Genomic DNA, 25,077 nt, shown 5'->3' on the forward strand with positions numbered 1-25,077 from the left:
AAATAAATGGAATGAAAAAAATTCTTTCAGGGCTTTTAAAAGTCTTTAAATTGCTTTAATTCTGTTTAAAACTACTTCAGATTCTTCAAAATAATGTAAACGTTTTTAAAAGTTTATAAAAGTTACCAAAAGCTTCATAAAAATACCAAAAACCTATTTGAAATGCTGCTCTGCATGTAAAAATGCTTTTCAGCTTGTGAGAAACATTGGGGGCGTGTCCTATTAAACTGAGACCTCAAGGGGCGTGTCTCAGTTGCACAGCGCGCTACAGGCTTCACGCTGGCTGCACTCCTGGGCGGCGTGACGTCAGACGCTGCCCAGGATTTTTCTGTTTCAAAAAGGAATTCCAGGCGTCCCTGGAGGTGAATGGCAGGCGCGTCGGGTAAGTGCAGATCGGGGCTTGCACGCGCGGCAAGCCCCCGACCCGAATTTCTGCCCCAATGTTTGTGGAACTTGCTGTGCGCAAATTCACTGCCGCGTTTACTATATTAAAAATGTACTTTATTGTAAAGTGTTTTGGAATGTCCTGAGGTTGTGAAATGCTCTATATAAATGCAACAGGAATGTTTGAGGCAGAGACAATTGCATCTTTAATGTGAAATTGGATAAACATTTGAAGCATGAGGTAAGGTTTAGGGCTATGAGAGAGAGTGGGGCAGTGGGGTTAGTTTTTGGATTGTTCTAGCAAATTGCTGGCACAGACACAACGGGACAGATTCTTCTGTGACGTAATCTTCAATGTCTCTGTAGAAAGGAGGGATGTCAGTGAAGATTATAGGGAACAATTATCATTGTATCCATCAGAAAGAGCCTAATCCTGGAGGTAGTCATTTACTTAATCAACCTCGGCACCAGCTACGGACATGACAACGGCACACCCAGCCCAGTCGATCCTCCGGGGACTCCTGCACTACCTGCCTGGTCCTCCTCTTCTGTCTGGCAGTCACCCATTCCCTCTCTGCCTGCATACTCTTAAGCTGCGGGGTAACCACCTCTAGAAATGTGTAATCCACGTAACTCTCAGCCTTGCGGATGCACCGCAGTGACTCCAGCTGCCGCTCAAGCTCCGAAACCCAGAGCTCGAGTTGCTGCAGCTGGTGGCACTTCCCACACATGTGCTCATCCAGGCTACACGAAGCGTCCAGGACTTCCCACATGGCGTAGGACGTGAACTCCACAGGACTGAGCTGCCATGCCATTCCTCTACTTAATAGACTAAGAACTAACCCAGCAGAAATAAACTTAAAAGTTTACACAAAACAGCCCCCAGCTACTCACCAATCAGCTCTTTCCCTCTATTTAATAGGCAATTAACTAACTTAGCAGAAATAAACTTATTAGGGGAAAAATTCAGTTGCCCTAAAAGGGCACTAACGGGGCGCAAAACAACTAGTGCCTGGGTGAGGCGCCGCCAACGCCTCTCGTGAAATTCAGCGGGAGGTTAGCTGCGGCGGTAACCATTAGTGCCCCGTGGCGCTGCACCGCCGGCGATGACGTCATCGCCGTGCGCAGCGCCCCGCTCGCACTCCCGCCCCCTGACTTACCGCCGGACAATATGTCCGCCGGGGTGAGGGGGGCCTACCTGTGGCCGGTGCGGCACTATTTAATGGTGAGGTGCCAGGTGGACGTTTTTATTGCTGGCCGCCTGCCAGCACCTGCCTCTGCTGCTGTCCCCGGCCTCGTGAACGCCTCCCCCATGGAGTGCTGGCTGCGTTCCATGAGCCCGGCACTTCTCTTGAGTGCCGGGCTCTTTTGCCAGCATTCCAATCCCCGGTGGCCCAGCTGGCCCCCAGGTCGCGCTGCGCAAGGCCCCTCCCCTTTAAGAAGGGGAGGAAGGCCTGCAATACTGCGGCGTGACGTGCCACAGCGCGTGGCGCTGCGGCACATAGCGCCGCGATATTCCCTCACTGCGCCCTAAGTGGGAGGTGGAGCACTTCCAGTAGCGCCCCACTTCCCTCTTGGGGCGCTACCACTCAATTTCGGCTGCGGGGGCGTTAATTTGTCCGGGCCGCTACATTTAGTGCCCCGGCGAAGTTAACGCCCAAAAGGGGGCGCGACTCAATTTTTACCCCATAAACTTAAAAAATATATAATCACCAGCTACTCACCAATCAGCTCCTTCACTTGTGCTGATGTCACTTTTTTTTACTCTGACGTCACTTTTTCAAAAACAGCCTCTGTTGAGCTGTTGCTGCTCCTTTTAACTGCTCTGCTCTCGCTGTGCTCCCTCCAGCTCCGCTCCTTCTGCTCTCTCCAGGTCCGCTCTTTCCTGATCTAATAAAATCATTGAAACATTTGCGGCACTGTACCCAGGCCCTCCTGGCCACATCCCTGCTGGTGACCTCCTCTGTAATCTCCAACCAGGCTGTTTTGGTGTCCTGGGGAGATCTCTTTCGCCCATTGGTAGGGAAGAGGTCCTGCCTGCGTGCTCTGACTCCTTCCATAAGCATATGGAGAGAGGCATCGGAGAACCTGAGTGCAGCCCTCTGCCTCTGTGCAGTCATTGTCAAAGTGTTTGCAGCACTCCAATGCTGTAGTGCACTGACAGCACTATGTTAGATTAACCTTCAAATGTAATGTGGCCATGGCCCCTTTAAAGATCCCGGCTGAAAACACATCATGAATGACGTCACCAGACCCGCACCATTTAATTGGGCCGGGTAACACGCAGGGCGGGCTTAATAGGCCCTATTAATGTGAAGTCATTTTGTGGAGCGGGATGGAGTCAGCAGCAGGGTCGTGACCCACCATGGCCACCGCCCACACCGGACCTGCCCAGGTAGGGAAAACTCTGGCCTATGTGGCTGGTGGATCAGAGGTCGATTTTGCATGGTCCATCATATATTAGGATGAGTAACTTTTATTACACTTGAAAGGGGTTTTCCTCGAGAGGTTTCCCTGAGGTTTCTCTCTCTAGAGGCCTCTCTCTCTTGCACAGTAAAACCTTGAGTGGTTCGACCCACTCACCCCTTAGATTCTATACTCTGGACTTAGGCGCAGGAACTACAATGTAGAGAAGACTCTTGTAGACCAAGTTTGACGAATCAAAATGAAATTTTATTGCAAATGGAAAAATATCAAATCAAATGCAACACAGATAAGAGTACAGTACATGGGAGGGAAAAACAAACACAAACAAATCATGACGACATTATACTAACTAAGGCAAATACAGGCATCTTATACTCTACAAAGATCATCATGAAATAAGGAAACACATGGAACATCGAGGGACAACTCATGTTAATTGTACCCTTAAATCCACCCCCTTATTAAACCTATCTAGATCTGATTGTGAAGGGCCAGAAACATGCTCACCAATCCCACTAGGAAGTGCAAGGTTTTGAAAACGAGTCTGTGTTTGGTCCTTTCAAGCGTTTTGTCTCCACTTGGATCGTGGGGCCCCTGCGAACTGCGCCACACCTCTCTCCTGAGGTGGGGGTCGGGGGCGGCTGGACACCGGCAGGCCTGGATGTCGGCGAGGTCGAGGATCGTCGGCTCGACCCTGGTCAGGGGAGCCTTGGGCTGGTGTGGCCCCTTCTACCTTCAGCTATGGCCCGGGGATGGTCGATGATCTCCCGATGGTCTTCCCCGGGGTGGGACGCTGGTTCCGAAATGACTCTTTATACAGTCAGAATTGTCCTTCTGATTTCTCCAACGGTGGAGCAGAGTCCGCTGATCTTTCCCCAAGCCAGCTCCTCTTTGCCCAGCTCAAAAGCTGGACAGGCTGCTGGGGCTGCAACGACTGTCCGATTTTAAACTGTCCTTTTTCTCGGCTCTCTTTGTGACTGTCCGAGCTTGTTGATTCAAGCTTCCTCCAGCGTCTTCTTCCAAGCTGTTTCTTCCTCCTCAAGCTGCGTGTCCGGGGTGCTGTGCTCCGTGTTTCAACTGCTGAAAGGTCTCTTCAGTTATACCTTTCTTCCCGAGGCCTCACTTCCCGCCCAAAATCAGGTTAGTCTTTGTTTTAACTTTGGTGGGCTTTGAGCACAGCGGGGCAGTTATTATATTTAAAATCATTTTAAGGGGCTGGTAACAGGCCCATCTCTGGTTGGAAATGGCTTTCATTGTTTTGAATGTCCTGCTGATCTCGTTATCTAGTCCTGGGTGCTGTTCTCATGAATATGAAATTGTCCCCTTTTGTCTGGGTCAACATCTTGATGGCCCCTGTCTCCAGGCCAATCTTGAGTGGATCTGCATCTAATCCATATGCATGCCTGTGGGTCTGGTTTCGTTCTCTCAGGAACGGCTTCCAGAACTTACTGTGGATTGAATCCACAAATCTGTCTGAGGTTGCGCAGGAACCATTTTAAAGTGTCCCAATAAGCTGGTCACATGGTACGGTGGCCATTTTGTATGCCCCTTTTTCTGGGCTTCTTTTAAAACAGTCTTAGAATCACGGCCTCTTCTGCCATTTAACCCTTATTAATATGAAATCCAATTTTGCGAATCCTACACACTTCTCACAGGAAGAGGTGGCACACTTTACTGAAGCAGTTTATTGTACATTTTGCAGTTCTAAATTAGAATGAGGAAATAATTTGGAAAGCTATTTTATCTCATTCCTTTACTTCATAGTCTGAAGTGTTAAACATATTGAGAAAACGTGCCTCGGTTTTACTTCTGGTGGTTTTCTGGTGCTATATTTATATCTTTATCTATATGTATATTTCTTACAGGGAAAGAGACGGAATCTGTGAAATGAGGCTACGATTTTTCTGCAACAAAATGCCAGCTGGTTTGATGTTCAGTTTCTTTGTGTTTCTACTTCTGTCTGTTTTTACACAAAGTAAGTGCCTTTTTTCCACCAATCACAATCATATTTTTTTACTTCATCATAGTGTTTAATGAATTCACACACCCAGTATTCAGCAAACAAGTAAGGTCTTTATTTTCATGTCCCTGCTCCTTTAAACAGGATGTGTGATTTCACTTTTCAGATTCAACAATGGAAAAACTTTATAAAATGACAAGTGTTAACATACTTCTCATTGCTCTTCAACTCCATTTCCCGATCCATCTATTAATCTCTCTGTCTGTCTATACATCTACTCTTGCATACAGCAAACGTCCATCACACAGCTCGATGTCACATTTCAAAGTGTCAGACTCACTCTGTGGAGCACTCTCTGTATTCCACGATATTTCAGATTTCAACAGCCTAACAGATTGAATGTGGTACAGAATGATTTAAAAAGTAATAACAATATTAAAATGTTAGTAAATGTTCATAATATTAGGAATTATTGTGAACCCTTTGTTGTTCAAGCCTGTGCAACTTATAAGAACATAAGAACATAAGACGTAGGAGCAGGAGTAGGTCATTTGGCCCCTCGAGCCTGCTCCGCCATTCAATGAGATCATGGCTGATCTGATCTTGGCCTCAACTCCACTTCCCTGCCCGCTCCCCATAACCCTTGACTCAGTTAGCATTCAAAAATCTGTCTATCTCCACCTTAAATATATTCAATGACCCAGCCTCCACAGCTCTCTGGGGAAGGGAATTCCAAAGATTCACGACCCTCTGAGAGAAGAAATTCCTCCTCATTTCCAATTAATTGCGGTTGGGGGGATTCACAGAGCCAAACTCCCACTGGTTGTCTTTCCCCTCTCGTGCAGATTTTTAACTCCTGCTCTCCTGGAGGCTGACAAAGGTAGAAAAAGAAGAAAGGAGCACCTCCCTCCCCTCCTCACCAAACTGCCCTACTCACCAACTTGCCCGTTTACACTCTGTTCCAAGCTGCACTCAGTTAGTTTGGTAAAACATCATTTGAAAAGTCTTGAAGGTTTGTCGCTGATGTTCACTTTGGGTCACATCTTGGTTTAGTGTTCAAACACGTTTAACCTTCACTGTGGATACAGTGTGCACAGAGTCATTGGCCTAGAAATTGGATAACATGGAAAAACGGGCGCGGGCACCACGATGAGAGATGTGTCCACGCCTGTTCAAAGAGCGCAAGTAGCACGTCAACTTCAGTGCACAGCCTAGAGCTGAATGCACTGGTGACAGGCTGTGCACTCAGCAGGGGGCCAAATTTCATGTTGTTTTATCTAAAATTGTCCTGCTCCTCTTAAAGGCAGTCTGCACCTCCTAAAGATGAGCTGCCTTCTGCTGATGAAAAAATGGTAAATATGCTTCACCACTAAACCAAACGGCTTAACAGGCCAGGGATAGGGCACCTAGGGTCTTTCATGCAGCTTTGAGCTGGGGTCAACTCAGGAAGAAAGATCCTCTACACACAGCGGGCCAGAAGGCCCTCCCGAAAGAAGGATGTAGGACCAGATCGCTGAGGCTGTCAATGCCAGCAGTGTTGCCCCCCAGGACCAGACTTGCGTGTCCAAAGAAGATTCATGACCTTAGACGAGTGGTCAAGGTCAGTGAATGCATCTTCAAAAGCCGTCTCTTACCAACTGCATCACTAGCCTCACACACTGTTGAATGCCCGATTCCCCCCGCCCCCCCAATCACTCATCTAGCAAACATCTCTACCAAACACGAGGCACATCTCCCATTCCTAGCCTCACCTCACCTCCTTGGAGAAGATGGTGCAGGCCATTATTAGCAGGGGCATTGCTGAGCCCTTGGCCAGAAGGATTGGCTGAAAGAATACAAGATGCTGGTATCCTCACACTTTATCCTCCTTCTCACATCCTACTTCCCCTCATCCCACAATCTCTTCTGACTTACAAGCTGCACATGGGGTAAGCATGTTGCTTTAGCTTTACCCTCCTCCCCTCACCACAAACCTATTCTTGTGCCTTCCTGATTCATCCGGGGGGCTGGAGATTGGTGGCACAGCACTAACCTTCCATGCACCGTCGCCTGGTGGTGTTAGTGGAGACCTCCGAGGTGAAGTTCCCGTCCTGAAATGGCGTTTGAGCTTTGCACAGCCTCTGGGAGCGAGGAATTGTGGGCATTTAAAGGGCTATGAATTAAAGGGGCCATGCACTCAGAACAAATACAAATTAAAAGGCAGTGAAAAAATGCAGTTTTCAGCCCTTACTGTCTGTCAAAATAAAATTTAACATGAAAAAGAATTCCCAAATGTGATTGTTCAGCTCTTAAAGCTGAATTCCCTGCCGAACCTCAAAAAATGGGATAACTGCTTCAGCAAGCCAGGGAAGGGTCACCCAGGGTCTCGCACACAGCACTCCAGCTTTGTGCAGGGGGTCAACACTGTAAGACTGGCCTTCTGCCCACAGGGGGCAGGAGGCCCTTCAGAAAGAAGGGTGTGGAACTACACCATCGAGGTTGTCACTGCCAGCAGTGTCACCCCCACCACCTGGCTCCAGTGCCCAAAGAAGCTTCATGACATCAGACCACTGGTCAAGGTCAGTGAATGCATTTTCAAAAGCCGTCTCGACTAGCTTCACACACTGCTCATTGCACCACCCACACCCCCAATCACTCACCTACCAACAATCTGCATCAATCACGAGGCACATCTCCCATTCCTAGCCTCACCTCACCCCCTTGGAGGAGACGGTGCTGGCCATTCTTGGCAGGGCTCTTGGCCAGCGGCAGGGCTGAAAGGATAAAAGATACTCGTATCCTCACATGTTATTCTGTGGGGGGGTTATCCTGTTATGCAGGTTTCCTTTGTTAAGTTTCACGCTGTTGCCTTACCCAGGGGAGATCCATACACATCAAATTTATCTTTATTACATGCATCTTATATTAATATAGTCTCGAATCCATCACACATACAAAACATATATTTTTATTACAGATTCCCCGTCTTGAGGTGGAAATATCCTTATTGACCCCTCATTTGGCTTATCTCCTCAGGGCTCGCATATGGTGTTTCAGTTTCCTCAGGAGTTTTCTCAGGTAGCAGATCATGATGATCCCCACCACTACAATTATGGCTTGTACCAGTATCATAAGCATTGAGAGGGTTCTGAGCCAGGGGTGTTGTCCTACATTATACATTGTTTCCCACCATGGGCTGGCTCCTAGCTTTTGTATAGCTCTGCTGTTTATGGCATTGTTCTGTGTCATCTGTATTAAATGTCTCTGTGAGGTGGATGACCGCTGTCCAGTATCGTCCTGACAATCATAAGGATCCATATCATGGTCTTGTGGGAAACAAGATCAGTGTAGTATTTACACTTTGCCAGTTTTTAACTGATTAATATGATACCATTTCTTGTACTTAACGGCCTTTTTCCTCGGTAACTAAATTAAATAAACCGCTGGGTTCAATCGGTCTATAATAGTATGCAGTCCCCACCACCTGGGCTCAAAGGCATGCTTCTTCTTGCCATAATTTGGATTCATTACGGTGTCCCCCACCTGATACTCAAAGGGATGTACTTTCTTGTCAAAATACCTTTTAATTTGTCTTTTTGACTTCCCCAATATCGTGGCCACAAATCAATTCATCTGATCAGAGTGATCTACCACGTGTTCCAGCCACTTGGATCTACATGGTTCCATTTTCAAGTGGCTCATCCCCGTTAGTGTTAGCTGGCCTGGCGTTCTCATGAGTCTCCCTGTCATGGCCTGATATGGGGAGACTTCTGTTGTTTTATGAGATGTAGACCTCATTGCCATTAAGCACATTGGCAGCATGTTAGCCCATTGAGTGGGGTGGCCCACACACCATTTTCCTAAAATTAACTTGAGGGTCCTGTTCCCCCTTTCGACCCCTCCGGAGGACTGGGGGTGGTGGGCAATATGTAGTTTGTGTTTTATCCCTAACATTTCCTGCAGGTGGGTAAAAATCTTACCAGTAAATTGCGAACCTTGATCACTGTCCACTTGTACCGGTACTGCCCACCTACAAAACACATGATTTAATAATGTTTTGGCTGCCGTGATTGCGGTGTTGGAGCGGCAGGGGAATGTTTTGATCCATTTAGTGAATTGATCAACCATCACTAGAGCATACTGAAAATTGCCTTGTGCCTGTGGAAGTGGCCCAATGAAGTTTATCTGGAGGTGAGTCCATGGCCCTTGAGGTAGGGGTGCGCTTTGAAGCAAGGCTCGGTTAGTGCAGGTGGGAGGATTGTGCTGCAGGCACGGTAGGCATCGTGCCACATATAGGTTTCCCTCATGGAAGGCCACCAAGCTGTGGATTCTACCTTATAGAAGGTTACCAGGGCCGAATATTGCCCTGCCGTGGGGTGGGAGTGAGGGAGGGAGAGCAGTTCCTGACCCACCTCTGGTGGAACACACACCACCGGACAGGAGTATGGCTTTCTTATGAACATCAGCAACTGCTCTGCTGAGTCAGTGGCCGTGCCTAGTGTGGTATTGGGGGCCCAGGCTGTCGGTTGAGGAAGGGGTCTGTCAGGGGCAGTGCCTAGTGTGGTATTGGGGGCCCAGGCTGTCGGTTGGGGAAGGGGTCTGTCAGGGGCAGTGGCTAGTGTGGTATTGGGGGCCCAGGCTGTCGGTTGAGGAAGGGGTCTGCCTTCCTCGTGCCAGGCGCTTACAATGGCATATGGCCAGTATTGCTGCTGCAGGGATTTTAAATCTAGGTGATCTGTTGGGGAGCCCTTGCTAACAGCATTGCAGGGCTCAACAACTATATCGTCTCCCCAACAATCGCAGCGTCCTTGGCTGCTCTGTCTGCTCTGGAATTTCCCTCACTATGTGGACCCCCTTTTCTATAGGCTGCTACCTTTCCTATGAAGCAGGACTGGGATCGCTGTTTAAGGTATGACCAGAGCAGGCGTAACCAGGGCCCATAGACCAGGGCCTTACCGTCTATTGTACGGTAGTCATTATTGTGGTATAGGGGCAAGGAAAGCATGGTGTTTATAGCATAGGCTCTATCGGACTAAATATTCACGGGTCTATCTGAGGTTTCTATCCCGGCGGTTAGAAGTGTGGCGATTTCTGCATATTGTGAAGACTGTCGGTTGCATCGTCGCTGGATGGTTCTCTCTGGCAATACCACAGCATACCCGGTGTGGGGGGATCCCTCGATGTGATATGAGGCCCCATCGATGTAGACATCTGGGGCTCCCTGTATGGGCTCATTCTGCACAGGATGGGTCTCAAAGTTAATCAGGGGTAGCGGGCATTCATGCGGTTCCCCCTCATAAACCAGAAATGGTGGCAGCAATGTGGTGGGTTCGGAAATGATACCAATGTCTCCTTCCATAAATTCCAATGTCCATTTGCTGAGGTGCTGTGAGGAAACTCGCGAATCTCTTGGTTTCATCAGTAGGTTCAGAGGCGTGTGAGCGCTGTGAAGGATGGTAGCTAATAGCCCGGAGATAAAGGTAATATGATGTACCGCCCAGAAGACTGCCAGCGGGTGGTGCTCGCACGCGGTATACATCTTTTCTGCCCCCTGCAGGATTCGAGATGCATATGCGATGGACTGGAGTCGATTTGTTCGCATTTGGCACAGAACTGCGGCGAGGCTTTGTTCTGTGGCCCTGACCTCCAAATGGAAGGGCTGCGCAGGATCCTGAGGAATTAGACATGCGTCCTGTATCACTGCAGTTTTTAATTTGGCCACAGACTAGGTGTGAGCATCAGTCCATGCCGGGCGTATGTCATCACCCTGCAGTTTTATCAAATCATACGGGGGATTTGCGCACTCTGCAAAGCCTGGAACAAAGTTCTTTTGGTACCCCACCAAACCCAAGAATGATCGTATGGTTGTTTTGGAAGTGGGTAAAGGTAGTCGCTGTATTATCTCCACCTTGTGGGAGTCGGGAAACGATCCGTCTGGCGAAACGGACACTCCCAGAAAGGTGACCCGTTCTTTTACCAACTGAGCCTTACGGGGATTCACCTTTAGTCCCGCCTGAGCCAACAATGTCAACAGTTCGTGCAAAAGGGACAGATGCTCCTCCATGTTATCGGTTGCCAGCAGTAGATCGTCTATGTACTGTAGCAAGCAGGTGGGGCGGGAAAAGTCTTTTAAAACTGCAGCTATTCTTTTGTGAAAGATCGTGGGGGCATTGTGGAACCCCTGAGGCAGGCATGTCCAGGTGTAGCTCTGGACCTCAATTGTGAACGCAAATTTGTACTGGTCCTCCCTTTTAACAGGGATACTCCAGAATCCATTGGCGAAGTCGAGGGTCGAGAAGTATTTGGAACCAGCAGGAATTTGAGATAATATGGTGGGAACTTCTCTTACTATCAGTGAGCAGGCTGGCGTTACAGAATTTAACTTTCTGTAATCAATAATCAGTCGCCAGCTGCTATCAGGCTTTTTAACCGGCCATGTGGGTGAATTGGTTGTGAAAGTGCCTGTCCAAACAACACCCTGCTCGACTAGGGATTTTATGGTGCCTCGGATGTAAGGGTGACTCTCCCTTGGGATGGGGTACTGTTTAGTGAATGATTGGGGGGGTCTCTCGATAGACTCTTCGCCTGCCATTTTTCCACAATCGGGTTGCACGTGACAAACACCGCTAGGTGTTCCTGAATTAGTTTTGCCACAGCTTCAATTTCGCTCCCCGGATGGTCAGACTCAGATGGCTTTTTAATAGCAAAAACAGAGTGAGCATCTGAAATTTCTATCACTTTTGCATTATTTCTCAATCCCATCCAAACACAGTCCTGATTGTAATCTATTACCGCGCCATACTGATCCAACACATCAGTCCCTAAAATACCCCTTCCGTCGGGGGTGGTCATCAGCATCGGTGCTGGGACCTTACAGGTGAGGCCTCCCAACTGAAGTTCAGAGGCCTTCCCTGTATACGCGGTGGTTGTATCACCATTAAACCCTTTAAGGGCTGTACAACCCTTGCCCGCCACTGTATGGCGTTCAGGGTATGGGGTGTGGATGATGGTAATGGCTGAGCCAGTGTCTATAAGCATAATCTGCTGCCGGCCCTCTTTTAAGACAACAAGGACTACTGGTCTCCCGCTACCATCATGTCGGAACCCCGCTTCCGAACAATCTTTGGGGGCCAAACCCTGTCATAGGGTGGATCCTTGGAGGGGTCCCTCCAATGGGTGTGCATTGGCGATTGCATGCACCGGTAAATGATTTTGCATCCCCCCCTCCCCGTGACAATTTGGGCTTTCATGAGGGTTACCAACCAGTCCAATCGTTGATCCGTCCCAGAGGGCTTGGATTCGTCCTTTTTTAGAAGGGTAACTAACAGAGCCAATTGTTGTTCCATCCCAGAGGGTTTGGGTTCGTCCCTCGGGAGGTAGCTATGCGTTGCATTGTGGTCTGGTGCCTGTCTGGGTCTCCTGCATTGTTTTGCTAGGTAACCTTCCTTCTTACAATTAAAGCACTGTCCCCTAAAGCGGTAATACCTAGATCCCTCCACCGCTGACACTGGTTTCTTTGCAGTGGGTGGTGACTTCACCTTTAACTGGTCTTTTACCATCTCCCGGGCTCTTTGAATGTTAGTCTCTATATCTGTCCACTGATCGGTGGGCCTCACGGCTATGCCCAGGGTAGTTTTAACTAAAGAGTGGAGTTGGGTCAGGAACATCATTTTGAATTGTTCCTGATTCTTTCCTGCTGCAGCATTTGCAGGTGCCTGGTTCTGCGTACGTTCATAGATATCGTACAGGTGATTGCTGAAGGCTCTAGGGGTCTCATCTGGGTGCTGTTTGGTCTGACTAAGCATAGCCACTAAGTTTAAGTGTTGGATCCCTAAATGGTTTAGGATCTCGGTCATGACTGCATCGGTCGCTGTGCCACGCTGGAGGATCGCGTCTGGCAGATTATTCTGTAAACAAGTGGAACAGGCCAAGAAGAGGACTCGTGTTAAGTCTCTCTCTTCTAGTTCAGGGTGACCCCTCCTGAAATCTGCCCACCTCCTATTAACTACCAGTGGATCGTCCCCATCATTAATGGGCCCCAACTCGTGGCTACACGCCGTGGTGTCAGCAACAGATATGGGCCGTCAGTCGGTATGGTTACTAGTGATGTGACCATGCATATTATGCCATAAAGAGGTGGTCACTACTGCTACAGTTGGCCCTTGTGTCTCCAATGTATCCCATCCTTCACCGCCGTCCTGGGGATTATACTGACTGCCTTCCTCTTCCCAATCTGTCTCCCCCTCGTCCCCTTCTGTTGTCTCTGTTATAGCTCCCCATGTTACTGTGGATACTAGAGCCTGTTGCTGCCCTAATTTACTCTTTAGCCATGCTATTTCTAGGTGGCACCGGGAGTGGTCTGCCACCCTGTGTGGCTTCTTAATTGCCTCCCTTAATGCCCCCCTAACATCTTCTACTTCCTACCGGAGCCCCAGGTTTTCCAATTTATATTTCTTGAGCTCTAATCTTGTTTCATTTGCTGCTGCAACAGCTGCTCCTGCATTTAAATTGAGAGGCTTTGTTGCTGTGGCAACGAAGCTGCCTGCTCAGCTCCTCTTTCTAGTTGCCTGATACTGTGGCCTAATCAATCGATTTCTTGTCTCAAGTGCTGGATTTCTCCCTCCTTTAACCACCTAACAAGCTGGATGCCTTCTTCTTTCTGTTCTTTCATACTTTCAATCTCTTTTTCTTTTAGTTGAATCTCTTTGGTTTTTAGTTCTTTTAAATCTTGTATCTCTCCCTTTAAATCTAAAATCTCTTTTGCATCCTGCCTCATTAATTCCACATCTCTCTGAGCACAGTATTGTGCCTGAATGCCAAGAGACCGTTTTCCTATTTGGGCCTTAGTTTTCCCTCATCTACCCTCTCCTGGATGAATGCCACGCGCTCCCCAAAGGACGCATGTTGGCCCTTACAGATGCATCGTGCCCATAACTCTTGTAAGTCCCTTATGGACACCTTTTCATATATTTTCTCATAGTAGGCTACAGCTACGTCTTTTGCTGGCTTTTTGTATGCCCCCAATCCCTTCATCCTGTCTTTTGAATTTACTTTTAAACTGCGCACCACAAGTTAGAATTGCAACTCCTGAAATTTCCAATTTTTTAAAAGAATAATCTAAAGCTGTCTCGCCAGATCCCGGATGAGCCCCCAGTTTTGTAACCTTTTTATTTCGACTGGCATTAAATCGACAGCAAGACCAATTCTTTTGAAACAATTTGGAATAAGTTTCTTAAACGCACACACTCATGCACAGCAAAACAACAGCCTACTGGTATTTATGGTCTCTACTCGATTACAACACATAAGGTAATGGGTTAGATTTACAGAGACGATAGCAAAATACTGCAGATGCTGGAAATCCGAAATAACACCAGAAAATGCTGGAAAAACTCAGCAGGCCAGGCAACATCTATGGAGAGAAATTAGAGTTGACATTTCGGGTCTAACCCTTTTTCAAAACTGGTTTGAAAAAGGGTTAGACCCGAAACGTCAACTCTAATTTCTCTCCACGGATGTTGCCTGGCCTGCTGAGTTTTTCCAGCATTTTCTGATGTTATTTTAGATCTACAGAGACTTGTACTTCCCTGAGTCAAGCAATGCACGTGGCATTTTTCCTTGCTTCTTGTCTGATCTGGTCTGTAGAGGGAGGGCTTCTTGTTTTTCTGTGTGGTCATCCAGAGAGAGAGAGAGACAGAGAGACAGAAAGTCCATTTTCTCTAGTCTATATTGCTAAGACCCCAGGATTGGGTCTTAGTTTCATGGCAGTTCTTGATTGGCTTTCCTTGAACATGTGTCTGTCTGCAGTGGCTGGTGCCATTTCTTGCTTAAGTTAATTGTTTGTTGACACCTTTTAGTGGCTCTTGAGTTTCGATGGTGAGTTTCGATGGTGAGTCTCTGTGGGGATTATCCTGTTCTGCAGGTCTCCTTTGTTAAGTTTCACACCGTTGCCTTGAGCTCTGCTCACCCAGGGAGATCCATACACTTCAAATTTATCTTTATTACATACATCTTATATTAATAGTCTCGAGTCCATCACACATACAAAACATATATTGTTATTCTTATACGGATACACTCACCCATTCCTAGTTGCCTTTAGTGCTGGTGGGCCTTCTCCTGGAAACGCTGCAGTCCGTGTGCTGAAGGTGCCCTCACAATGGGTAGAGAATTCCAATATATTGACCCAGTGACGAGGCAGCAACGGTGTGTGACCTGGAGGTGTTGGGCATCCAATCACATTGCTGCTACTGGGTGTTGGCGGTGGTAGGGGAGGGAGGTGTTGTTAATATGGAGAGTTCCTTGTTTGTCCTGTGGATGGTACACACTGCAGCCACTGTGCGCTAGTGATGGAGGGGGGTGGATATCAAGTCTCGTGGATCTGCAAGACATCCAGTGCTAAATATTGATATTTCTCTCCTCAGCTGTATTGTCACAAGAGTGGAAAGGTGGCAGTCCACGAGACGTGACAGCACAGGAAGGTTTGTGCGCACAGATTCCCTGTCATTACAGTTATCCAGCACGTCTGGCAAACCAACCGCGAGGTGGAGTCTGGTTTAATACCAAGACCGAGATACCATGGGCTCCCCTAGCCTTTCACCCCAAGGAGCACAAGTATGAGTCGCCACGGTTACGCAATCGGACCCGGCTGTCTGGCGATTTGAAAGCTGGCGACTGTTCCCTGATTATAAACGACATCACACAGCAAGATACAGGACCTTATTTTTTCAGAATAGAATTTGACAATGGGAAGAGCCATAACTACTACCCTGCAACATGGCTTCATGTTTCTGGTAAGTGCCGTGTTATAATTACTCGACAATTCACGTTTAACTGTCAATGGGAAATAACATAAACTGTGGCGTTTCCATATTAACACAAAACACAGCTCATTATAAGGCAGCGTCTGATTATCAATAACCTGGCGATATCTTCCAGGTCAGTCAAAAAGCAACCTCTGATACTTTATTATCAATGATTAAATGTCTTGACTGTGTCCATTAATGTTCCGGAGTGACTGCCAATGAGCCGGAAGCTACCGGAGGCTGTGCAGAAACATTCTGCACATAAATGTCAGGTCCCAAATTTGAAAAAGTAACGTTCACCACAGCAGACAGAGGAGCCGATAGTGATCAGCGCACTCGGGGAGAGTTCAATAAAACTCTCACAATCTGACAACATCCTCGGTGAATCGGACTGGAAGTTTTAGCTGTTCATTCTGATGAATGAATCACACCGCCCCACTCTCTCTCTCTCTCTCTCCTCACGCTCCTTCTCCGCCCTCCCTCTTGTTTTCCTCCCCCAGTCTCTTTATCGAGCGCTCCTCTCTGTATCTCTCCGCACTGTCTCTACTCTCTTTCTTTCTCAATGGTCCTTCTCCCAGCCGATTAAATCCTAACATCCCGCGCCTGCATTCTGTTCACCAGCCGCCTGTTCAAACCACGACAGAGGAGCTGGGAGAGATACACACTCTGTGAGAGTACAATGAAACTCTCACACGCTGACAACATCCTAATATCACCTTCAAGTCACATTAAAGACCTCACAATACCTGTGAAAAAACCCCACTTGAACTGCGCCTGTGCAACTACTTCCCGTTGGTTGGCAGCAGTCGTGTCCTTAATGTTATCAGGTTATCGACTTCCATCGATCTCTCTAATCATCTCTAAACATAGAGACAAAAGTAAGAACTTGCATTTCTATAGCGCCTTTAATGACCTCAGGACGTCCCAATGTGCTTTACAGCCAATGAAGTACATTTAAAGTGTAGTCACTGTTGTAACGTAGGAAACAGATCAGACAATTTGTGCACAACAAGCTCCCAGAAACAGCGATGTGATAAATGACCAGATCATCTTTTTTAGGTGATGGTGAGAGATAAATGCAACTTGTTTCTGTCCTGCTGTAGACAGGATTGAATTTAACGTTGGCAGAGATCTCTAGAGAGAATGATGAGCCAGTGACCGGCTCCACCATCCCCGCCCAATATTGTCAATTCAAGGGTCTCAGAGTAAAAGTGTATTAAGTGCAGTGACAGACACTCCGCCAGGTCTGAAAATAGGAAAGTACTTTCGCTTACATAGTTACACAGAGTTACAGAGTTACACAGAGCTAGAGAGTTACACAGTTACAGAGAGTTACACAGAGTTACACATAGTTACATAGAGTTACACAGAGTTACACATAGTTACATAGAGTTACACAGATTTACACAGAGTAACACAGTTATATAGAGTTACACAGGTTTACAGTTACACAGAGTTACATAGAGTTACACAGATTTACAGAGTTACATAGAGTTACACAGATTTACAGAGTTACATAGAGTTACATAGAGCTACACAGATTTACAGAGTTACACAGATTTACAGTTACACAGATTTACATAGAGTTACATAGAGTTACACAGAGTTACACAGAGTTACACAGAGTTACACAGAATTACACAGAGTTACACAGAGTTACATAGAGTTACACAGAGTTACACAGAGTTACATCGAGTTACACAGAGTTACAGCGAGTTACACAGAGTTACATCGAGTTACATCGAGTTACACAGAGTTACATAGAGTTACATAGATTTACACAGAGTTACATCAATTTACATTGAGTCGACAGCACAGAAACAGGCCTTTCGGTCCATCTGGTCCATGCCGGTGTTTATGCTCCACACGAGCCCTCTCCCACCCCTCTTCATCTCACCCTAAAAGCATATCCTTCTATTCCTTTCACCTTCATGTGTTTGAATAGCTTCCCCTTAAATGCCTCTATGCTATTTGCCTCAACCACTCTATGTAGTAGCGAGTTTCACATTCTCACTACTCTTTGGGTAAAGAAGTTTCTCCTGAATTCCCTGTTTGATTTATTAGTGACTATCTTATATTGACAGCCCCTAATTTTGGACTCCCCCCACAAGTGGAAATATTTTCTCTACGTCTACCCTATCGAACCCTTTCATAATTTTATAGGCCTCTATCAGGTCACCCCTCAGCCTTCGCTTTACTAGAGAAAAGAGCCCCAGTCTGTTCAGTCTTTCCTGAACATTGTAGTCTCTCAGTTCTGATATTATCCTTGTAAAAGTTCTTTCTCTTGTGGACTGTGATTTCTATTTAAACTGATGCTTCACGTTACATTTATCTAAAAGGATCCATTCTGTGTGTGTTAGATTTCACAGATAAACCCATGATATTCGCCGCTGAAATTATTGCAGGAAAGCGTGTGGACGTAAGCTGCACCTTCAACACCACATGCTCTGGAACAGCACCTGATTTAACCTGGGTCAATCCCGCTGACGTACCTGGGTCAGTCTCAAACAGTGTAACTCAGCATGGCGTCACTCTGATATATACTTCTGTTCTGACCCTGATTCCATCACTCAAACACCACGGACAAACACTCACCTGCAGAGTCAGATATCCATCTGTTTCATCAGAGCAGACACTAGCACTAACTGTGCAATGTAAGTATGAACATCCTTTATTCTAGATTGCGCATAGCAAGATCCCACCAACAGCAATGTGGTGTTGCCCAGATCATCTGTTTTTTTAGTGATAATTACTAGCCAGGACACCGGGGAGAACTCTTCTTTGAATAATGGCATGGGATCTTACGTCCACCTGAGAGGGTAGACGGGGCCTCAGATTAACATCTCATGTGAAAGACAGCACCTCTGACAGTGCATCACCCCTTCAGTACTGCACCTCCGACAGTGCAGAACTCCCTCAGTACTGCACCTCCAACAGTGCAGAACTCCCTCAGTACTGCACCTCTGACAGCGCATCACTCCCTCAGTATTGCACCTCCGACAGTGCAGAACTCCCTCAGTACTGCACCTCTGACAGTGCAGCACTCCCTCAGTACTGCACCTCCGATAGTGCAGAACTCCCTCAGTACTGCACCTCTGACAGTGCAGAACTCCCTCAGTACTGCACCTCTGACAGTGCAGAAATCCCTCAGTACTGCAGCTCTGACAGTGCAGAACTCCCTCAGTACTGCAGTAAAGTGTCTGCCTGGATTACGCACTTTGTGATGATGGAACTTGCATTGATATCACATGATTCACGTTCTCAGGATCTCGCAAAGTGCTTCACAGTCAATGTAAGTTGACTGATATTTATTTGTTTTTAGACGCACCACGGAATCTCTCAATTACTTCTCGTGATATGATTAAAAATTTGTCGATCAATATAAAAGAAGGGAAATCTGCAGTGATACTCTGCTCTGTTGAGAGCTTCCCAGCTTCTAACCTGATGTGGCAACATCTTGGTGCCACAATGAATAGAACAAGTTCCAGCAACAAGCTGTGGTTGGAGTTTCCTCAGGTTACATCCAGGGTCACTGGAGACTATGGCCTAGAAATTCACTTTGGGGCGGCCAGCTCGCTCGCGCCCAAAAGTTAGCGCTGGGCGGGGAGCCATTAGCGATCGTCAGATATTCAGTGTTTGCACCCCAATTCGGAACCGGGCGCTATACCAGAGTGTGCCCGCCTCCGCTTGGGGCGCTGACACTGAATTTCAACGCTCTTGGCGCCGCTGCGCCAGCCGCTGCGGAGCGGCAGGCTGCGGTACTGCAGGCCTCCTCCTCTTAAGGGGGAGCTGGCTGCAACGGGGAGATCGCCGCTGGAGAGTGCCGGCAAATGAGCCCGGCACCACGGAGAAGTGCCGGGTTCGCGGAAAGCAGCCGGCAATGCCGCGGGGGGCGAGGTGGGGGGGTGGAGGAGGCCGGGGAAGGAGGTGCGTGCAGGCGGCCGCCGAAAAAGCGGCCGGCCGCACCTTCCCCTTTAAAGCGCCCCACTAAGGCTGCAGCACGGCCCCGTTTTCTGGTCGCTGTTTGCGGCCGCTTCGGAGGAGGCGGTCGCTACTAAATATGGGGATCAGGCCGGTTTCGGGGCGGAACCGGGGCACTGCACACACCGATGATGTCATCGGTGCCGGCGCAGCGCTAACGGCTACCGCCACCAATACCGCTGCGCTGAATATCAGCGCAAACTCATTTTTGACGCAGAAGCCCTCTTTAGGCGGTAACTGGCCGCAAAGCTGGCAGCGCCTTAATGAATTTCTAGGCCTATCAGTGTGTGGCGGAGAATGAACATGGGACTGTGAAGAGGGTCATAACCATCACTGTGGAATGTGAGTGTACAGATATTTTCACATATGAACATACATATGAACATTAGGAGCAGGAGTAGGCCACTCGGCCCCTCGAGCCTGCTCCGCCATTGAGTAAGATCATGGCTGAACTGATTACTCCACATTCCCGCCTACCCCCGATAACCTTTTACCCTCTTGCTTATCAAGAATCTATCTACCTCTGCCTTAAAAATATTCAAAGACTCTGCTTCTACCACCCTCTGAGCAAGAGAGTCCCAAAGACTCACGACCCTCTGTGAGAAAAAGTTTCTCCTCATCTCTGTCTTAAATGGGCGACCCATTATTTTAAACAGTGATCCCTAGTTCTAGATTCTCCTATAAGAGGAAACATCCTCTCCACAACCACCCTATCAAGACCCCTCAGGATCTTATATGTTTCAATCAAGTCACCTCATACTCTTCTAAACTACAGTGGATACAAGTCTAGCCTGTCCAACCTTTCCTCATAAGACAACCCGCCCATTCCAGGTATTAGTCTAGTAAACCTTCTCTGAACTGCTTCCAACGCATTTCCATCCTTCCTTAAATAAGGAGACCAATACTGTACACAGTACTCCAGATGTGGTCTCACCAATGCCCTGTATAACTGAAGCATAACCTCCCTACTTTTGTATTCAATTCCCCTCGCAATAAACAATAACATTCTATTAGCTTTCCTAATTACATCGCTCACAAACACATACACATGGACTCACACACGCACATGCATGCCTCACGCACACACACACACATGCATACATGCACGTGCATGCAAGTACACTGACACACAAGCATGCACGCACCTACATAGACTCACAAACACACACACGGAGGCACACATGCACATGATCGAACACACACATGCACGCACACACTTACCTCCACGCACAAACTCGCATACAGACGCACAGACCCACACACATGCACACACACATGGACACACATGCACAGGCAGACACACATGCACATGCACAGGCACACAAAGATGGAATTCAATCTGGAGAAGTGTGAGGTAATGCAATTTCAGGGGGCTATTAAGGCAAGGAAATACACAATAAATGGTAGGCTACTGAGAAGCGTAGAGGATCAGAATGACGTTGGAGTGCATGACCACAGATCCCTGAAGGTAGCAGGACAGGTTGATAAGGTGGTTAAGAAGGCATTCGGGATACTTTCCTTTATTAGCTGAGGCACAGAATATAAGAGCAGAGAGGTTATGCTTGAACTGTATAAAACACTAGTTAGGCCACAGCTAGGATAATGCGTACAGTTCTGGTCACCACATTACAGGAAGGATGTGATTGCACTAGAGAGGGTGCAGAGGAGATTTACGAGGCTGTTGCCAGGACTGGAGAATATTAGCTATGAGGAAAGATTGGATAAGCTGTGGTTGGTTTTTTTGGAACAGGGGAGGCTGAGGGGAAACTTGATTCAGGTATATAAAATTATGATGGGCCTAGATAGAATGGATGGGAAGGACCTATTTCCACTAGCAGAGAGGTCAATAACCAGAGGCCACAGATTTAAGGTAGTTGGTAGAAGGTTTAGAGGGGAGTTGAGGAGAACATTTTTCACCCTGAGTGTTGTGGGGGTCTGGAACTCACTGCCTGAATGGATGGTAGAGGCAGAAACCCTCATCGCATTAAAAAACTACTTGGATATACACTTAAAGTGTCGTAACCTACAAGGCTACAGACCAAGAACTGGAAAGTGGGATTAGGCTGGATAGTTCTTTTTCGACCGGCAAATGCATGCTGGGTCAAATGGCCTCCTTCTGTGCCGTAAATTTCTATGATTCTATGACACAAAGGCACACATGCACACAAAGAAACACACACCAGCACACACACACTTGTGAGTTGCCTGACCTCCCTCAGTACTGCACTGGAGTGTTGGCCTGGATTCTGGGCTTCGTGTTGAAAAACTGCAAACCAGAGATCAACAAGGCCCTGGATTGGACGAGCAGTGTCCTGCACAACGATTTGTAGGTTTCTCCCTCAATACTCCATCGCTCCCTCACATTGCCCAAACAGAGCGCACGTTCCACACGGGCAAACAAAGCTGAAAGACAGAAAGAAGAAATTTCATTGATATAGCACCTGTCACATCCTCAGCATCTCAGAGTGTTTCACAGTCAATGCTAACTGTCTGCCATGTTGTCTCGATAGAAACAGTGACAACACTTCAAAAGCAATTCATGGGCTGTCAAGCCCTTGGGGACATCCTGAGGATGTGAAGGGCACATTCTTTCTTTCTAGAAGGACAGCGCCTCCACTGGTGGTAATTACAGCGTGACTGTTTAAGTAGGTAACGTCCATTATAACTGTTGACATAGGAACTTATAATGGGGAAAGATACCTGGAAAAGCATGCAGGCATAAGATAGAGAGAGATGAAGCATGGACTCTTGCTCTGCGCTGCGTTTGCTCACAACAATATATTTATTTGTATTTAGACGCACCACAGAATCTCTCAATTACTTCTCTTGATACAATCAAAGATTCATCGATCAATATAAAAGAAGGGAATTCTACTGTGATACTCTGCTCTGTCGAGAGCTTCCCAGCTTCTAACCTGACGTGGCAACATCTTGGTGTCACAATGAACAAAACAAGGTCCAGCAACAAGCTGTGGTTGGAGTTTCCTCAAGTTACATCCAGGGTCACTGGAGACTATCTGTGTGTGGCGGAGAATGAACATGGAGCCGTGGAGAGGGCCATAAGATTCACTGTGGAATGTGAGTGTACAGATACTATCAGATCTCTCATACACGCAAATGCGCGCATGCACACAGGCACGCACACACACGTACACATCTATACACCCACACACACACACACACAGAATTGCACAGACCGCACACGCATGCACACACACATGCACACATAAAGGCACATTCACACACACACAGTATCACACTAGCATGACCAAGCAAATTTGAATGACAGAAAGAAGGAAATTTGATTGATATATCACCTGTCACATCCTCAGCATCATAGAAACATAAAAGATAGGAGCAGGAGTAGGCCATTCGGCCCTTCAAGCCTGCTCCGCCATTCAACGAGATCATGGCTGATCATCCAAATTCAGTACCCTGTCCCTGCCTTCTCCCCATATCCCTTGATCCCTTTAGCCTCAAGAAATATATCCAACTCTTTCTTGAATATATTTAATGAACTGGCCTCGTCCGCCCTCTGTGGCAGAGAATTCCACAGGTTCACCACTCTCTGGGTGAAGAAATTCCTCCTCATTTCAGTCCTAATTGGCTTACCCCTTATCCTTAGACTATGACCCCTGGTTCTGGACTCCCCGGCCATCAGAAACATCCTTTCTGCATCTAGTCTGTCCAGACCTGACAGAATTTTATATGTTTCGATGAGATCCCCTCTCAATCTTCTAAACTCCAGTGAGTATAAGCCCAATCGACACAATCTCTCCTCGTACGTCATTCCTGCCATCCCAGGTATCAGCCTGGTGAATCTTCGCTGCACTCCCTCCATGGCAAGAACGTCCTTCCTCAGGTAAGGTGACCAAAACTGCACACAATACTCAAGGTGCGGTCTCACCAAGGCCCTGTACAACTGCAGCAAGACATCCTTGTTCTTGTACTCGAACCCTCTTGCTACGAAGGCCAACAAACCATTTGCCTTCTTAACCGCCTGCTGCACCTGCATGCTTACCTTCAGCGACTGGTGCACAATAACACCCAGGTCTCTTTGCACTTCCCCTTCTACCAATCTATTGCCATTCAAATAATAATCTGCCTTCCTGTTTTTGCCACCAAAGTAGATAACCTCACATTTATCCACATTATAGTGCATTTGCCATGTTTCTGCCCAATCACCCAACCTGTCCAAATCGTACTGGAGTTTCACGACATCCTCCTCACAGCTTAACCTCCCACCCAGCTTTGTGTCGTCTGCAAATTTGGAGATATTACATCCAATTCCCTCGTCCAGATCATTAATATATATTGTGAACAGCTGGGGTCCTAGGACCAATCCTTGCGGTACCCCACTAGTCACTGCCTGCCACTTGGAAAACGACCCGTTTATTCCAACTCTTTGCTTTCTGTCCGCCAACCAGTTCTCTATCCAAGTCAATACCTTGCCCCCAATCCCATGTGCCTTAATTTTGCACGCTAATCTCTTATGTGGGAACTTATCGAAAGCCTTCTGAAAGTCCAAATACACCACATCCACTGGTTCTCCCTTATCTATTTTACCAGTTACATCCTCAAAAAATTCCAGTAGATTAGTCAAGCATGATTTACCTTTTGTAAATCCATGTTGACTTTGTCCGATCCTGTCACTGTTTTCCAAGTGCTCTGCTATTACATCTTTTATAATGGACTCTAGCATTTTCCCTACTACCGATGTCAGGCTTACCGGTCTATAATTCCCCGCTTTTTCTCTACCACCTTTTTTGAATAGTGGGGTAACATTAGCTACCCTCCAATCCATGGGTACTGTTCCAGAGTCTATCGAGTTCTGGAAGATGACCAGCAATGCATCTACTATCTCTAGGGTGTTTCACACTCAAGGCTAACTGGCTGCCATGTTGTCTAGATAGAAACAGTGACAACAATTCAAAAGCAATTAATTGGCTGTCAAGCCCATGGGGACATCCTGAGGATGTGAAGGGCACTTTCTTTCTTTCTAGTTGGGCAGCACCTCCACTGGTGGGAGGGAGTAATAACAGTGTGATAGTTTACATAGGCAATGTCCATTATAAATGTTGACATAGGAATGTATCATGGGGAAAGATGCCTGGAAATGCATAAGATACAGAGATATGAAACAAGGACTCTTGCTGTGCGCTGCATTTGCTCACATTAAAATCTTTATTTGTCTTTAGATCCACCACGGAATCTCTCAATTACATCTCTTGATACGATTAAAGATTTATCAACCAATATAAAAGAAGGGAATTCTACTGTGATACTCTGCTCTGTTGAGAGCTTCCCAGCTTCTAACCTGACGTGGCAACATCTTGGTGTCACAATGAACAGAACAAGTTTCAACAACGAGCTGTGGTTGGAGTTTCCTCACGTTACATCCAGGGTCACTGGAGACTATCAGTGTGTGGCGGAGAATGAACATGGAGCAGTGGAGAGGGCCATAACCATCACTGTGGAATGTGAGTGTACAGATACTATCACATCTCTCACACACGAAAATGCACGCATGCACACAGGCAC

General features: G+C 47.2%; 1 protein-coding gene and 1 pseudogene across 4 annotated transcripts in view; one reads left to right on the plus strand and one right to left on the minus strand.

Annotated features, from left to right (window-relative positions):
- The first annotated feature begins 324 nt into the window (after positions 1–324).
- Positions 325–25,077, plus strand: part of LOC147114198 (myelin-associated glycoprotein-like) — a 44,654-nt gene continuing 19,901 nt past the window's right edge. For 2 of the 4 annotated variants that reach the window (XM_085995861.1, XM_085995862.1), the window contains exons 1-6: positions 325–382; positions 4,677–4,786; positions 15,175–15,543; positions 17,916–18,209; positions 22,333–22,614; positions 24,735–25,016. In XM_085995861.1, the coding sequence (XP_085851987.1) occupies positions 4,699–4,786; positions 15,175–15,543; positions 17,916–18,209; positions 22,333–22,614; positions 24,735–25,016 (1,315 nt within the window). In that variant the 5' untranslated portion in view covers positions 325–382; positions 4,677–4,698. The remainder of the gene's footprint in view (positions 383–4,676; positions 4,787–15,174; positions 15,544–17,915; positions 18,210–22,332; positions 22,615–24,734; positions 25,017–25,077) is intronic. The other 2 variants (XM_085995863.1, XM_085995864.1) reach the window with 2 other exon arrangements.
- On the minus strand, positions 8,574–9,870 carry LOC147114199 (protein NYNRIN-like; annotated as a pseudogene).

Source organism: Somniosus microcephalus, chromosome 8 (assembly GCF_052327205.1).
Source record: "Somniosus microcephalus isolate GS21.2 chromosome 8, FLI_Smic_1.0, whole genome shotgun sequence".
In the NCBI taxonomy this organism is placed as follows: Eukaryota; Metazoa; Chordata; class Chondrichthyes; order Squaliformes; family Somniosidae; genus Somniosus; species Somniosus microcephalus.